This window comes from Alosa sapidissima, chromosome 5, assembly GCF_018492685.1.
Source record: "Alosa sapidissima isolate fAloSap1 chromosome 5, fAloSap1.pri, whole genome shotgun sequence".
Lineage (NCBI taxonomy): Eukaryota > Metazoa > Chordata > Actinopteri > Clupeiformes > Clupeidae > Alosa > Alosa sapidissima.
Window position 1 is genome coordinate 18,236,890 of NC_055961.1, and position 17,973 is coordinate 18,254,862.

General features: G+C 41.2%; 1 protein-coding gene across 2 annotated transcripts; it reads right to left on the minus strand.

Moving 5' to 3' along the window:
• Positions 1–2,491: 2,491 nt before the first annotated feature.
• Positions 2,492–9,632, minus strand: prdx4 (peroxiredoxin 4). 2 transcript variants are annotated; one of them, XM_042092302.1, is made up of 7 exons: positions 9,362–9,632; positions 7,820–7,937; positions 7,599–7,715; positions 6,185–6,307; positions 5,778–5,908; positions 4,582–4,616; positions 2,492–2,699 (listed from the first exon to the last, which is right to left on the minus strand). In XM_042092302.1, the coding sequence occupies exons 1-7, from the start codon at positions 9,567–9,569 to the stop codon at positions 2,649–2,651; spliced, it is 783 nt and encodes a 260-aa protein (XP_041948236.1). In that variant the 5' UTR covers positions 9,570–9,632; the 3' UTR covers positions 2,492–2,648. The 2 variants fall into 2 exon arrangements, with proteins under 2 accessions (XP_041948236.1, XP_041948237.1); XM_042092303.1 differs by lacking the exon at positions 9,362–9,632 and adding an exon at positions 8,499–8,719.
• Between the last annotated feature and the right edge of the window lie 8,341 nt (positions 9,633–17,973).

Genomic DNA, 17,973 nt, shown 5'->3' on the forward strand with positions numbered 1-17,973 from the left:
TTTGGACATGTCAGTTATTTGCACCACTAGATGTAAAACAGCATTTCGTCAAGACTACTGTTACTTAATTTGTGCATTGACAATAAAGTATTACATGAACTAAAGATGACTAAAATCTTAGAAGAAGAAACATTCACAAAAAATCCATCCATCCAAAAATGACCTTTGTTTTTGATAGCTGTTGAAAACGGCACGGAACTGACAGAGATGTTTTTGTATATAAATAAATAAATAACATTATGCTGATACCTTTTGCTTTTCCCAAATACAATGTAGCCTACAGGTGTAAGTGACCTTTCATCAATCCAGTTGCAATGGATGAACTGTGATGAACTGCCCTACTTGTGATTGTTATAAAACCTTTAACATCTCTAAACAATCTTCTTTGGCTATTCTACAATCTATTCACCTTTTCAGCACCAGTAGGCTATCGTGCAGCCGCACACACACACTCTCAGGCATGCCAAACAAGCATACACAAAAGTTTCAAGAGTGGGGGATGGAGTAAAATATGGAGACAAATTGAAGTGTGATTTATTTTCGCGGAACGGATGTACAGGACTGAGCGGCGGTCATATTTTGTACCGCTATGCGGTACATCTAGTTAGCTTAGACATTTTCATCCAAAGGGACATACAGAACATGCATTTTTATACGTTTTGGCAAGATGCTCCATCCTTTCGTAATCAGAAGGAAATGGATGTTAATTTGGTGTCATCAAACATAGACATAAAATGAAGTGGTAGTTTTAGCGTTTATTCAATGCATGTGTGTGCACGTCTGCACGAGAGATACTGAAACCACTCGATAACAAAGCTCCGCTTCAACCTGGAAGAGGTCTGCAAAAGGTGAAGGTGGAGTTTGCTGAGGCCAAATTGAAAAACTGGATACTGAGGACAGGAACTTAAATAAATAAAAAAAATCATAGACTGTAAAAAGTGGACTGCTGCACACAATCCCCAATAGACTAAATCGCTGTAGAAATATCCTTGAGCAGTTGGATGTTAACCAGTTGCATGTGTTTGTTTTCACACTCTCTTTTGTTGTTTACGTAAACAAGTTCTTTATGCTTGTTATGAACTGAAATATGTATTTTTGCATTCATTTATTTGTTTATTTATTTTTATGTGAGCTAAATTTCCACATGTAAAGTCCAGAAATTGTATGCTTTATGGCACTGTGCACTTTGCAAGGCAGGTTCATCTGGTCAGTTTTTGAAACAGACACTACAATGTATTGAATACATACAAATACTGTGTACACAATATTTTGCCTTTTCAGGAATATTTGTTCCTCTTTTGTTACACATACATTATATGTCGTAGATCAAATTGTCTTGCAATTGTATCATAGTTGGGAGTACACATTCACCAGTGCTATGTAATTATTCTTGCCTCACTAAATGCCGCAAAGTGTCCTCCTTTTTGGTGTTATGAAAATGGCCACCCTAGTGTGTGTGTGTTCAGTCTGTCTGAGTGTGTGTTCAGTCTGTGTCTGAGTTTGTGTTTTCAATCTGTCTGTGTGTTTAGTCTGTGTGTGTTCAGTCTGTCTGTGAGAGCGTGTGTTCAGTTTGTGTGTGTGACGCTGTTGAGTCTTCTTGATCAGGGTAGAGGTGTTGAGGGTCCAAGAGAGGTACTCAGAGATGTGGACACCCAGAAACTTGAAGCTGGTGACACGCTCCACCTCAGTCCCGTCGATGAGAATGGGGGTGTTTTGGTGGGGGTTTTGGTCTTCTAAATCCCATGACCCGTGGGAACCCTACACATTGCACCTCAAGAGTTGCTGTGTCAAACACATACAAGCCAACAAGTTCAAGACAACTCAAATTATTTTTAAGAATTTAATTGAATTCTTTCTGTATTTAGAATTGATCTGTCTGAGTGTTCAACCACTTGGTCAGAATAGACCTCTGAAGTTCGCCTACAAAAAAGCTGCTATCTTTGAGATCCGTATCTTGTGTATCTTGAGTATCTTGTGATTTTTCCTATGGGAAAATAACATGGGGATTTTGAATTATCGCACCTGTTAAACTCTCACGGGGACAAAGAAGTCTGAAATGCCGACGTTTTACGCAACACACTTTTGTCCTCTGCCTTCGAGTAGGTACTGTGATCTTCGGTACGTTAAGACGGCAAACTTAGATTTTTGCTACCCCAGAGCTAACTTGCCATAAGTAGTTAGCTTTAATTAACACCCGGATCTCCTTATATGGGCAAAGATGGCCTTTTTTTGTAGGCGAACTTCAGAGGTCTATGGTTCAGGATGTCATGGTGAGGCGCCATCTGTTGGACAGAGAAGTGAAATGTCTTGGGGGAGGTGAGAAATAATGGCATTTATCTATTTCATAAACAGCTTTAGTGTAACCAGGCATGTGTTTACTTTTGTAGGAAGGAACAGAGCATCCGGTAAATAATAAATGTAGATCTGATAGGGTTCATATATATATATATATATATATATATATATATGACAGAATGACAGGAGGCGTTCATTATCAAAAGACATCAACTGCTTTTATTTGTTCAGCTTCAGAACATGAACATTGATATTGATCACAAAGCACACCTGACAAACAGACTGCACGATGTCACTGCAGGACTGATGGGGCGAAACGCTGGGGAATTAAACAGGCCTGGAGAATCCGCTCCTCAGTTCAGCTTGTCAAAGTACTTCAGCTTCCCAGATGGGTCAGGAATAATCTACAACAAAGACACACAATTTAGATCCAGCAGTCACACACACTTCAAACTAACACAGTGTTACACACACTCTTTCACACAGTGGTGTGAACAAGTCAGAGCCGGGCCGGGGGCGGGGCACATGACCGGGCCCTTTACTAAACTCATCATAACATAATTTTACATAGGCTACACATGCCCGCAACAGCGGGTCTTACAAGCGTCAGCGCCACGGAGAGCAACTATGTAATTTTGAAGTCCATCAAACGTACATGAAGTGTAACCAAGAGAATAACAAAAACATTAGGCTACATGACCCCTAATAATAAAACAACAATAATACGCAGCACTATTTGAAGGGCATACGACGAGCCTTGCGCTCCGCAAACTCGTCCACGATGCTCTGTGTAGGCCTATGTCCATTTTCTTTGCTCTCTCATTCTCTATGGACAACATGGCAAGTCCACTCAGTCTCTGATGTCCCACTGTGCTCATCGAGTGGTTTTTAATGGTCTTTAACTTGGAGAATGAGCGCTCAGAGGTTGCAACGGTGACGGGAAGAGTCAAAAATAAAATTAGGGCGGTGCAAATTTCACTGAATGCAGAAGTTACTACTGGGTGGTTGCATTGGCGGAGCGAGGGGGTGGCTTCGGGGGCTCAAGCCCCGAATCTCTTTTCAAAAGCCAGAATCTTTTTTTAGTATGTGCTTTCAATTTCCAACGATTTCTAATTTAACTTCCCCTCGGTTTCTCTATAAATGTTACAAAATGTAGCCTAGGCCTACTATTACTGAGCAAATATCCCTTACTTTCAAAGCCCAATATTGACAGATAATCTGATTTCCCACACGATGAGTTTAGGCAATGCCAGAGCCGAGATGTAGCGGTTTAGTCATAAACCTGGCAGGAAAGTTCAGAGCGGCGCAGTCAGTCTAAACAGCAAGCCGGTAAGAAAAACTATTGTCAAGACATTAGGCAATTAGGCTACTGTACCCCGGAATACAAAAATAAACTTCAGAAAGACAGAAAGTTTGTTGTACTGTATTCTGTAGTCTGTAGTCTCAATGACCGAATCAGTATAGGCCTACCTGTTGTCAGTTGAGTTCGTTCAATTCATTTATTGTAGGCTAGTAGCCTAGGCAAATATGAAACGGAGATGTAACGTACCGGCGGGATTTTGAACTTGCATGTTTCATGCATTTTAGGGCAAAAAATACCATGGGATTGATGTGTTCTCCATTTGAGGAACGTAATCAATTGCGGATGTGCACAGACTCAGACACAGAGCGCATAGGCCTAGGTTAGGCTACTTTCACTTTCTAGAGCGCATTCATTAGGCTACGTAAAAGATGCTTCATACCAAAACAACGATCAAACATTAGCCTATCAAATGTATCATGACGTGTTGTGTCAAAGACTTACTCCAATTAGAAAATCGAAACCAAAATCATGTAAGTGTAAGTGTTCTCTCATTGACGCCTGTAGGAGACAATATCGTTGATCCAATTTTGTAAATTTGCACGTCGTAAAGTTCAATATGAGAGTTAAAATAAAGCCAGTCATACAGCAGAACATTTTATTCAATATTTTACACCTACTAAATCATCAAAGTAAATTTCAAAACTTTTCAGCAACCGTGAGTCATAACTCGTCCTGACTGGGGCAACCTATAAGCCTAATACGTCCCACTCTGATGAAAATGATTGAAAAGAAACCGTTTGCATGATCTTAGCTCCTCCGGCCCTGTGCCGTGGGAGAGGCCCGTCCCACCTTACCCGGAGGTGGGGGAGGGGCGCCCTCGCACCGGGCCCCTGCGCGTCCCAGGCCGGGGGCGTGCTGCACCTCCCGCACCCCCTCAAGCTCCGCCCCTGCTTTCACACACTCCTTCACACACACACACTTACCGTATCACTGCCAGGCTTCCAACCAGCTGGGCACACTGTGAACACAGTGACAGAAGAGAGTGAGTGAGCGAGCAGTGTTTCCCATACATTGACTAATCTGTGGCGGAGCGCCACGAAATCAAAATCGGCCGCCACAGATGAATATTCTATGTTTAATTTAATTTAATTTAAATATAAGATCAAATCCTTGCATTGCATAGGATATGCAATGCAAGAATTTAGCATGCTTAGCCTACTTACAGCTGCTTGTCAATTTCGTTGAAGGGCTCATTTTATTGACTCTGACACTGAATGTTTGCAAAATCCCGATGTAAATGGAAAAGTGTTTTCCAAAATTCAAAAGTGCTTGTCCCAAGGAGAAGTAGGAACCTTTATTTTAACTATGTAGAAAACGTTATGAATTGCATCCACACATCAGCAGCCTTTTAACGTTAACTGTGTTAATCACGAACCTCTTAAAGTGACAGGCACTCAATTAGACCTATACACTACCAAGACGATCTTAATCCCCCCACCCCACCCCCGTTGTCCAAGTCAGTCACCGCCACAAATTGAATCCAATTCTGTGGGAAACACTGGAGAGAGTGTGTTACTGTGTGTGTGTGTGTGTGTGTGTGTGTGTGTGTCAGGTACAAGGATACAAGGAAGTTTATTGTCACATGCATATAGTTATGCAGTGAAATTATGTCTGGTGTCAGCCTATTTGGGGGAGGGGGGGGGGGTAAAAAGTGCAGTAGAAGAGGGGTTTAGTAGATTAAGTGGCAAGGGCTGCATAAAAAAGGTGGGGGAGGATTGGGATTGGGGGGGGGGGCACCAACAAGGAGCACCCAAGAGCAACAGGGGCAAGGAAAAACTCCCTTACCAAGGAAGAAACCTTGGGCAGATCCACGGCTCAAGGGGCTAACCCAACTGCCAGGGGTCTTGGTGTGTGTGTTGGGGGGATGACAGGGGAGATGGGATAGTGTGCTGTGTATGTGGGGAGAGGGCAGTGTGCAATATGTGTGTTGGAGAAGCTTCCTCATGAGACAATGTGCTGTGTATTGGGGGGGGGGGGGGGGGCAGGGACTTACTATTGCAACAAGGAGCACCCAAGAGCAACAGCAGGTTTATGATTGTGTGAGTAAGCTACTGAGTGTGTGTGTCTGAGTCTGTGTTACTGAAGGAGAATGTGTGTGTATGTGTGAGTAGTACGTTACCTTCTCCATGTTTGTCGGTATATTGGAAAGCCTGCACCAGTCTGAGGGTTTCATCCACAGAGCGTCCCACCGGCAAATCATTCATAGTGATCTGTCTGAGAGTGCCCTTGTCATCGATGATAAACAGGCCCCTACACACACACACACACACACACACACACACACACACACACGAGAGAGGGGGAGAGAAACACAGAGATGGCTGTGTGAAAGTGGGAATTAAAGACCTAAAGGTACACAAAATCCTACAGCTACAGTAATACTGATCGACTCTGCCATTCTGGTGTGCTGGTGTGTGTGTTTGTGCACTTACAGGAGTTGGGCAATTTAATCGAAATGCATAAATAACCTGTGTGTGTGGGGGGGGTAGCAGCAGTGTGTGTGTGTGTGTGTGTGTGTGTGTATACCTGAGTGTGTGTCCCTGGTCCTCCAGGTAGACGCCGTAGTCTTTGCTGATCTGGTGCGTGAGATCCGACAGCAGGGGGATCTTCATGGGACCCAAACCTCCCTGCTTCCTCGGTGTGTTGATCCTGTCCATTACACAAACAGCAAATCATGGTCACAGGTCAGTGGGGTATACTACGAAGCACGTTAGACATATCTAGGCTATGTAGACATATCGAGGCTTGACAAAGCCTTGACTCAGGGGTATACGTTAAGTGATACTACGATAGCAGTTATGTGATATATTTGTCAAACTAGGCTTTCAGCTCAGATCTGTGCACGTTCTCAGTGTTGGGATGACGTTGGCCAATCGTGAAACGTGGAGATGCACAAGACTGCTTCTATTTAAAAACAATTACTTCCGCATTCATGAGCGATAGCATAATCTACACTGCGGTAATTTTTTGTGTCTAACCTATACATCAAATAAATCAATTGTCATCAGTTGTTGTATGGTATGCACGTCCACAGTGGGATATTTGCACGCACAGCACTATTAAAGCGCATTCGAGATCCAAAATATTAGTAGAGGCGGAGTTCCACCTGTAAGATATATGACAGAGTCCTACACGTGAGAACTTCGTTTTTAAGACAATTGATTGGTCAGTGGGCGGTAGATTACACGATTTGAGCTATAACTTAGCACATAACCTCCTCCCAACCAGGTTTGGTTGACAGCATAAGATGCCATGGTGATATAGCAACACTAATCCACTTTCGTGTCACAGCATACCCTAGCTTTGAGCGCAACATACCTCGCTAACCCACTAATCGAGATTCGTAGTACACCCCACCTGTGTGTGTGTGTGTGTGTGTGTGTGTTTACCAGGTCAGGTGTGAGAGTGAATATTGTATTTGAGTATGTGCACTACCAGTCAAAAGTTTGGACACACCAACTCTCAAATTATATCTTTATCTTAATTTATCTGAGTAGGCGGTTATTATAACCCACATGGATTCACGTTGTAAGCAAACAAAAAGTGTAAATAAAGCTACATTTTCAATATTTTAAATTCTTCAAGGTACAGACCTTTTGCTCATCCAACCATCCATGTCTCTCATCCAACTTTATATAGTCAGCCATGATGGATGCATTGTGAGCATTTGTTAGCTGCTTGTCTTTCACTGATTTTAATTCAAAAGAATGAAGTTGGCTTCAATAATATAAATTATCGGCAAAGTTGTCAGAGTGAAAAATATGAAATGTGGCGATGAAAATAATATATTTCTAGAGACCTTTGTCTTCTGTCATACTTTGGATGTTGTAGGTATTGTTGTGCGTCCAAACTTTTGACTGGTAGTGTATGTGTCTGTGTGTATGTGTGTGTGTTTACCAGGCCAGGTATGTGACTGTATATTTTATGTGTGTATGCTTACCAGGCCAGGTGTGTGAACTGAGAGTCCACTGAGCATGCCACCACTTCAGCATTGATGGCTCGGAACTCTTGGACGCGATCACTGAAGGCAATGATCTCTGTAGGGCAGACGAACGTGCTGCAAGGGCACACAGACACACACACATTAAACAGGAATTTAACATATCCACACTATTGCTCTTGTTTCATGCACATAACGTGTGTGTGTGTGTGTGTACTTACAAATCGAGTGGGTAGAAGAAGAAGACCAGGTACTTTCCCTTATAATCTGACAGTTTCAGCTCTTTAAACTCTCCATTAATCACTGCGCTTCCTTCCCAATGAGGGGCGGGCTTCGATACTGTTGACCAATCAGAAGTGAGCCATTAGCCACTGACTATGCTGCCTGCACATTCACTGAGACCCTAGTATCCGACCCTAGTATCCGATTCATCTGTGGACACCCTCCGAGTAAGTGAAGAACAATGCATATTGATTGGCTGGTTGATGAACGACTAAACAACTATTACTAAACAACCATGTGGGTAGTGTAGCTAAGGAGCTGGGCTAGGGTGCAGTAGCCTGAAAGTTGTGGGTTCAATTCCTAGCTTCCACCGTTGTGCCCTTGAGCAAGGCACTTAACCCCAAGTTGCTCCGGGGACAATGTAATCCCTTGTAATATAGTTGACATAAGTCACTTTGGACAACAGTGTCTGCTAAATTAATAAATGTAATGAAAACTGCTGTGGCAGTCCAGTGCCAGAGTGAGGGGACTGGTGTAATTAAAAATGACAAAGGGGGCAGATCTTTCTATTGGCTAAAACAATAGGTTATCATCCTGCTGTGCCTATAATACATATTAACTGGAGCCATATCTACACATATCTGAGAGAACATGATGTAGTAAAGTAGGCTACGCTACCTGTCAACTTCCAAGGGAGCGTCAACAAAGTAACGTGTCTGGCAGCTGACTGGTCAAAGTTCATGCCTCTTCTCCCTCGCCCTTTCCTTCGTTTACTTTGTCGTTTTACTTCATTAATCTATGATGATATCTAATGACAACTGATAGTATAGCATCGCATTGCAATACCAAGTCACAACAAAAAGCTCAACTCAGAGACAGCATGGCCAAGATATGCGAGCTTCAAACTAAACGTGCACGCCTCCAGCACTGGATCCAAGTGCCTTTCACTGACGTGTACTACCGAACATTTGTGCCAACGACTCCTATTTTATTAAAAGGGTCCGCAGTAAATAAAATCATACGCCACACTAATGACAGCTGAAGAGGTCATGCTTAAACAAGGCATGAAATGCCTGATCTAACGGGGCCGCACATTCATCAACTCAGAGTAACGTTAGGCTATCGGAAAATATAACTTTTCTGAAGATGGATTACCAGGGAACTATGTTGGAACGTTAGAACGTTAACTTAACTGCAACATTTCAAGGACTTACAACGAGTCCCTGAAAGGACAGTGACTTACATCTTTTTAGGTCCGGACAAACACATATTTATGTTAAAACATACATTTTTAAGTAAAACGTAAAACATGCTAAGGTTAAGGAATCGACGACAGCTGAAAAATGATAAAAGCTAATACACAGCAACTAAATTAGCTACCAGCTAGCGCCAGCTAACGTTACCATATGGAATGACAAACCCGATGACCAAGAGTTCGGTAACCTCTGCATTTAATGATTTAAACGATATCGCTGGTTCAGATTCAATTAAATTAATTCAAGATACAACTTATATAAACGTTTCGTTGATATCGCACTCACTTTTGGCTTTACTTAAGTGCAAAGAGTGGTCCGACACAGGCACTCTGAAAGCCTCTCCAGGATAAACGTGTCCACCTGCATAATTATAGCATTCTTGTTTTCCGTTTGCATCTTGAGAGCAAATAACGGCATCTAGAAGCAAGAGCAGACCACAGACGAGGCTTAAAGAACGGGTCTGGAAGAGGATGTTGCAGCTTGTTAGCTCCATGCCCAGGAATTGTAAGTTGCACGTCTGCAGAACTACCAGGAAGTTGTATTTGAAGGAAGGAAAACGCCTGACTTATATTTGTCCTACGAGGAGCACCGTAGATCCATAAATGATCACTCCTCAAGACAGGCCAGCAGGTGGCAATCGTAATCACACGCTCTGCAAAATAATGCAGATAGATAGATAGATAGGCCCTGCATTTGACATAATGGCCACAACAGTGAACAATTGTTGTCTTAATGCCATGTTTACGTTTTCAAAAACCCGTCACACTACGCTTTACACACTCCTACATCAGTTAACCTTTACTGAAAATGCCATACAATCACTAAAACGTAATACCTCACCCACAAGTGACTCATGCTGCTGCTCTTTTTGCTTTTTCATTTTTAAATATAGGTGGCACTATACATCGAATGAGTGGTTATAGGATGGGTTGACATGGCCCTTGAGACCAACATACTGAAAAAATGTGGTCCTCCTAGGCCCTAGGGTTCTCGAGATATTCACGGAAAACTGTGTCCGCCCTACCCTCCTTGCTCGATGGTGTTTTAAGCCCCCACTGTCGACTTCAAGGCAGCGCTGTGACCATCGACTTCAAGGCACCTTACCCTAACGCCTTCCATGCAGCGTGGCCTGGAAGACAACATTGGGGCCTTAAAACACTATTGTGCACCCTCCTTTCGGGGGTCCAGTTCGACGGGGGTGGGGTTGGGGTACAATTGTTCCGTGTCATCCTTGTGGGGCTACATCCAACAAGTTTTGTGCACCCCGGTCTTTCAGTGTCCTGGGAATCGTTGATACAAAATTACGAAGAAAAAAATAAAATAAATAAATATTTATTTGCGCGGCGGTCATAATAACTAAATCAGCTTTTTACCACCTCAAAAATAGATAGATAGATAGATAGATAGATAGATACTTTATTGATCCCCAAGGGGAAATTCAAGGTCCCAGTAAGTTAAGACATCACACCCAACATACACTACAACTTCAACAGGATGATAAAATAACATAACAAATCCACATGACTAATAAGGACAGTAAAATATACTAAATCAAGGATCCACATGAATGTACTATGAGCATGAGGTGCTTCGCGCTTGCAGTGACAGGACAGGGACAAACCCTGTGTTTCAGTATACAGTGGTAGGTCTCTATGAGATGTGTGCCATGGTAGTGCATGGTAGTCCAACAGTGCAGCAGTGCAGGGATAAAGTCTAGAGACCAGCATTAAATATGGCAATATAAGAGAAACATTTAAGCATAGTAACAGTTATAGTATAATTATGGACAATATAAGAGAAACATTTAAACATAGTAATATAAGAATTATAGCAGCAGTGCAAGGATAGTTTTGAAGTAATAGGGTATCAGCCATTGGTCAAGTATGAAGTTAGACCACAGTCCAGACTGGGGGATGGAGGGAGGGGTTGTGCATGTGGGCTAATATAGCCAGTAAAACAGACATAAGCAGTAACACAATGGGTCAGTGGACAGTCAGTACACAGCATTGTTATAGGAGGTCATGGAAGTGCAGAAGAGGGTATGGAGGGCTGATGTCAAAACATTATTTAGAAAAACTCATTCATGCATTTATCTCAAGGGTTAATTACTGCATGGGCTTTTTACAGGTCTTCCTAAAAAGACTATCAAACAGCTTCAGCTTCTTGTTTATAAATCAGTAAATGGAGCAGGACCTAAATATACCTATCAGACATGCTTCAACAGTACATACCTTCTCAACGTCTTAGGTCTCAGGAGAAAAACCTGTTAGTAAAACTATACTAAGTATGGCTATGTCAGGCTAAGTAAAACCTACTGTTAGAACTAAACATGGGGAGTATGCAGTTCAGCTCTGGAACCAACTTTTGGATGACATCAAAAAGGCCTGTAGCCAGTTTTAAATCTAGATTTAAGATTAAACTGTTCTCAGATGCCTTCTGCTAACTGCACTAGGTTACAAATTCTGAATAAGCCCTTAAATGATTCTTGTGTCTTTTATTTTGTCTTTTTAATTGTTCTTTGTTTTTAAATGATTTTACCTTGTGTGTTTTATGTTATTGATTTATTTATTTATTTTATTACAGTCTTTACCTTTTAAACTATTCTTTGACTATTGCCCTTCTATGCTTTTATTTGCTATTACTGTTTGCTTTTGTTTATGTAGACCTTTGTGTATGAAATGCACTATATAAATACTTGACTTGACTTAGTATGTTGTTCTGAGATAGGAAATCAGAAACATGCTTGAACACCATTTTTTCCAAAAACCTTTGACAAGAAAGGAAGAAGGGAGACAGGTCTACACAAAGCATTGTCCTTTTTAAAAGCTCATTTAATTGGGCACTAATCTGCTCTGAGACATACAGTAGGCTACAAGCCCTTTTGAAATGGGGATAGAAAAGCATTTTGTATATCACCTAGATGATAGTTGATAGTTAATGTACAGAGTTATTACGAATATTTAGTTGAATATCTTTTCCCAATTCAGGTAAAAGGCATGAAGGCAGTTACAAAGGCATGAGCAGTCTTTCTGGAATGATCTGTGAAGCCTGGCTCCAATCCAGGAGGATTGAGTCACCTTTAACTTGTAGAGCAATGAAATTTGGTTTATTCAATGATCAGGATTTGACTTTTATTCTTTGTTTTTGACTTTTATTTTTTGTTTTATTTTTCAACAAATGTAGATAGGCCTAGTTTACAACGGCACCGCATTAAGATTTTGTGCAAGTCCCTGGGTAGTAAGATAATAGAGTCCTAAGAGAGCATTTCATTTTAGCTGATCCCCTGATTTGTTTGCCTTTTCCTCTTTTGCTCAACGCTTGTAAATGTGCCATGTGAAGAAATAGTCCATGGGCCAGGACCTAGAAAATCACATATCGGTATCACCTGAGGTGGCAAAATCTACCAATGATTTTTGTAATCCTCCATGCCTGAGGGACATTATTTGGTATGATAACCCTCTCTAAGTGGTAGCTTAGTTGTATTTTTCATAGCTTTTATACCTGCACACGGTGAATTATACAATACAAGCCTATGTACAGATGTGGGTGCCTCAAAGTCTGGAGGAAGGTGGGACATGTCTTAATCCATGTTATATCACATCTAGATGACATAGGCTTCTAGAAAATCAAAAATTTAGATGGATGATTTAGTTTTTCATTAATGATGCAGGCTAAATTAAATAAAATCTACACATTTTCGCCTATATAATACATTAATATATACATGCAAAAGGATGGAAAAGGGTGAATCAAGTCCAAACTCATGTTTTGTGACATCTAGAGAGTATGGGCTTTTAGAAAATATATAGATTAAATGGCTGAATAGGCATGTTTGGCTTTGATAGAGACCATAATGTCTTGGCTGCAAAAATGGTTCAACTTTAGGCTACAGTGGAATTTATAGGTGGATGTGCTCAAACGTCTAAAGACAAGATTAATGAGGACTCAAAAATATTTTTCTAATTTTCATCACTATCATCATATTCATCCAGACTGGCATTTATGTTCTCCTCATCTTCCTCTTCCTCCATCTGATTGCTACAAGTTTGTAACCTACACAATTCCGTGCACTTTTTATTTGTTTGAAAGGCAGGAGCAGTCAGGAAGTTTGCAGGTCCGTACACATTTGCAGGCCAAGTTAGTTTCATCTTTGTCTATGTCTGAATCTTCCATACGCCCTGTAGCAGGATCTATGGTAATGGCCTTCTGCTGCACTAAGTCACGACTGGCTATGGATAGTACTCTTTTGTTACCTTTCCTGACGGCTGCTCTTCTGATTTTGTCATCAGCTCTTAACTCTTTGCATTTTGTTAGACTCTCTTTTGTCCTTTGAAATTTCAAATACTTGCTACATTTGTCCCAAAATACAGGTGCTGGTCATATAATTAGAATATCATGAAAAAGTTTATTTATTTCAGTAATTCCGTTCAAAAAGTGAAACTTGTATAATGTATACATTCATTCCACACATACTGATATTTTTCAAGTGTTTATTTCTTTTAATTTTGATGATTATAACTGACAACTAATGAAAACCCCAAATTCAGTATCTCAGAAAATTTGAATATTGTGAAAAGGTTAATTAACTCAAAACACCTGCAAAGGCATTTACATGGTCTCTCAGTCTAGTTCTGTAGGCTACACAATCATATGGAAGACAGCTGACTTGACAGTTGTCCAAAAGACTTCCAAAAGACTGCTGCTGAGTGGTCCAAAGTTATGTTCTCTGATGAGAGTAAATTTTGCATTTCCTTTCGAAATCAAAGTCCCAGAGTCTGGAGGAAGAGGGGAGAGGCACAGAATCCATGTTGCTTGAAGTCCAGTGTATTTCCACAGTCAGTGGAAGTTTCCACAGTCAGTGATGGTTTGGGGTGCCATGTCATCTGCTGGTGTTGGTCCATTGTGTTTTCTGAGGTCCAAGGTCAACGCAGCCATCTACCAGGAAGTTTTAGAACACTTTATGCTTGCTTCATGCTGACCTGCTTTTTGGAGATGCAGATTTCATTTTCCAACAGGACTTGGCACCTGCACACAGTGCCAAAGCTACCTGGTTAAAGGACCATGGTATCCCTGTTCTTAATTGTCCAGCAAACTCGTCTGACCTTAACTCTATGGGGTATTGTGAAGAGGAAGATGTGATACGCCATACCCAACAATGCAGAAGAGCTGAAGGCCACTATCAGAGCAACCTGGGCTCTCATAACACCTGAGCAGTGCCACAGACTGATCGACTCCATGCCACGCCGCATTGTATGCATTGTATGCATTGAGTGCTGTATGCTCATACTTTTCATGTTCATATTTTTCAGTTGGCCATTTGGAATTACTGACATGATTGAACTTTTTGATGATATTCTAATTATATGACCAACACCTGTATACATTTGGCCTCATAAACTCTTAAAGTAGTTGGACCTTCCCTTGCAGATTTTATTAGGCCTTTTGCAAGGATCTTGTCAAGCAGTTTCTTCATAGTAAAGATGCTACAGCATTTTCTGTGACACAATATGATATTCTACCCTCGGGGAGACATTTAGCAAGATCAAGAATGGGGCGATAGGCTCTTATTTCAGCTGCTCCCAGTAGTGTGTTCCATGACTTTATGTAGGTGCCACAAGGTTTATCATCTGAACAATGTATTAAACACTCCCCCTGAATACCACTACTTCCTTCTGCCATGCTTCTCTATTCTGGGATGTACAACAATTTGAAAGCAACAGAGATATATCAGGAATGATGTGCTAAAATCAGGCCTTTTCCTACTTAGCAACAGTGTGTGTGACTGTGTGTGTGAGAGAGAGAGACAGAGGGAATATATGAAGTGTGTGTGAGAGAGTGTGTGTGTATGTGAGGGAGAGAACATGTTTGTGTATGTGTGTATGTGAGGAAGAGAGTGAGAGTAGTGGCTTGAGCTGTGGCTTGACTGTGCATCATCAGTATTCTGCCACTCAAAATTCCAAATTCAAATACAGTAAATTCAGTTAGCCTACCAACTGAAGCTGCTCTCTCACACATAGGCTACATCTCTGTATATTATTTTTGTCCTTTCTTTTGTTCACACACAAATTGGGGAAGTACAGTTTACAGCAGACATTGCTTGATAATGATGTTAGTACCTTACTTGGGCCGGTAGGGTTATTATATCTAGTCTTTCACAAGTAGCCTAGTCATTGGTCATATCTTTACTCATTCTCACACATCTGAATCATAACACAAATAAAAATAAACAGGACTCACCTTGTAATCTGTTTTTGACACTACAGCCATGTTGTTCTGTAGCCTAACTAAACTGCTTCCATCCACATACATGGTAGCCTGGGTGCCATACCGAACTTAGTCCCGCCCACAACATTTGAGGTCGGGAAGTTCGGTCTGGCATTGCTCCATTGTGGAGCAAGTATGCTCGCCCTAGATCGGGCAGACCAATCAAACCGGGTTTTACGATGATGGACAGGTGAGCAACAGCGCCTGGTCTATCACGTCATCTGAGCACGCTTAGATTAGGCTTATGTTTGAAACAAAAACGGTGGCTAGAAGGATACATGGCTTTTAAGACCCCATATGGAAAATGCATATTATTTAATGAGGTTTTCACTGAAAACGATTATTTCTGAAAACTTTGGCCAAAGTTGAGATGTGGGAAAACTCGTAGTTTCACTTTCATCAAGGGAAAACAGCGCTGTTGCATAGACCTCTCCAGAATAAGTCCCGCCTCTGTAACCTCCGTATCCATCCAACTTCCGGTCGTGAAATGTCAATGGGAAATAACATGGCATTTCGAAAGATCGTACCTGTCAAACTCTGTAGGTGACAAAGTAGAAAAATTTGATTGGCCTACACACTTCTGTCTAGTTTCCACTGGATTTTTTGATTGTCCACCTGACCACCTGTTCGAGGGATTTGCGACAGCCTTTCCGAGCTGTTCAACATGTTTGTAGCATATCAGTGTTCAACAAAATTATTTTTAAAAACGGAGGGGATATAGGCTATCAGTTTTTTCCTAATAGCCTACCCTACTACGAATCTATTAGATTTCGATAATGAGTGTTGTAGGCTAGGAGTTATTGACGGCACTAACTTTTACAAAAGACCAGAAAACAATGAGGCATTTGTGGAGAAGGATGGTTCGTGTGTTTTCTTACACCTCACGGTAAGCTATTTCGTTGCTCTGATTGGTTAGGGTCCGTGTAACGCTTTGCAGTGCTATGTTCTATTTGCAGAATTCACATGAAAAAATATAAAAATAGGCTTAAAAATCCGTTATCCATTCTTTAGGACGGCACAGTAAATGGGTTATTGTTGCTTATTTTGATTTTCAATTGAGCACAGTTACGGTTTTCTGTTCAGAAGTTAAAAATTGAAATGATGCGTCAATTTTCTAATTTTCCTTTTTTGCCCTTGTGGTTGGACTGAACCACGAACACCGGGGGGAGAACACCATCTAGCTGGGCCAGGCCGGGGGGAGAACAGCATCTAGCTGGGCCAGGCTAGATGGTGGAAGGGAGCGCCGCCTGAAGTTGTTTGTGATTTTGACTCATTACTTTAGAGATGAATGACAAACTTTTTGGGAGAAGGCACGTTAAACATAAGCCTATGTTGAACATATCTACAGTAGCCTATATTTGAATACCATGGCCATAGCAAATAATTCCCCAAAGCAGAATGCTTTGCCATCGACGTCAGTCTTGGCTATACCGGACTATACAGGCTACCCCGAGCACTGTTTGACATGGTATTTTTGCTTATTTAACGCTTTACGCTAGACTAGGTTTCATTAGGCTAAACGAAGACACAACGGTGAGCCTAATTTATCCGTTTATCCATTTATTAATCTGAAGTTCTGATCTCGAGCTGACATTATCAATCGCTTGGCACCTTGATGCAAGCGGAACTGTGTTTGATAGCCCTCCATCTCTACATCTATTTTTTACAGTCTATGCTCTACATCCGCTGATAAAATGTGATCACCAACATCGCGCGCCAATATCTATCAGGTCACCCACCCCTACGCGTGGTTCAGCCCAACAAAAACAGTAAAAAAAGGGGCCAAAATCCAATATTAACTGAATTTTACTTTTGTTTCCAATCCAGTTTCTGTTTTCTTTATCTTGCGTGACTAATGACACATTTAGAAAATAGCAGCAATTATCTATTTGCTGACCAGTTAAAACAAATTGAAAATTGGATTATCGAACACATTTTTTATTTGGACCAGATGGATGGAACAAATAGAACAAAGCACTGCAAAGCGTTACACGGACCGGTTAGGTCTATCCAATTGAGTGCAGAGGCATTCCCCCCCTGTATCGGTTGAAACACGCCCCATAATTATGTCCCAATGGAGCAGTATCAGACTCATATTCTGACTAGAATTGAGGATGACTACATCAGGCTAACATACTGGCCTGTGACCCTGCAAACACCAACACCAGTATTGCCAGATTGGGGTGAGTGATTTCCGCCCAATTACGCTCAAACGAAGTCAAAAGAAGCCCAATTGGGCGGGCATCTGCCCAACCTGGCAACACTGACCAACACACTCTAAAGTTGGCAGTTTATATTTGTACTGTAGAATGTTCAGAAAACAAATCTAGTTCCAGACTAATTGAAAAAACAGAATTTAGGCCCAATAGTTATGCAAGATCTACATGCATTCTCTTTAAAATTTAAATATCATGGCATCTCCGTTCATAGTTCTGGTATCATTAAGGAAAACAGATTTATTACCCTAAAATATATTTTAAGTCTATATATTCTAGATGTGATATAATGTGCATTGAGACATCTCCCAACTTCCTCCATACCACTATACCTTAGTTCTGTAATGTATTTTCCATTACATTGAAATGCATCATTTTCAATGGACAGCTATTAGTTATGGGTCTAAAATAGCTGTG

What these genes read in the sequence shown, in the direction of transcription:
- prdx4 (XM_042092302.1), bottom strand. Translation starts at nt 9,569, where the DNA reads ATGGAGCTAACAAGCTGCAACATCCTCTTCCAGACCCGTTCTTTAAGC. An exon ending in GCACTTAAGTAAAGCCAAAA is followed by an intron (nt 7,938 to 9,361) that starts GTGAGTGCGATA and finishes ATTGGTCAACAG; the next exon opens with TATCGAAGCCCGCCCCTCAT. An exon ending in TTCTTCTACCCACTCGATTT is followed by an intron (nt 7,716 to 7,819) that starts GTAAGTACACAC and finishes GTGCCCTTGCAG; the next exon opens with CACGTTCGTCTGCCCTACAG.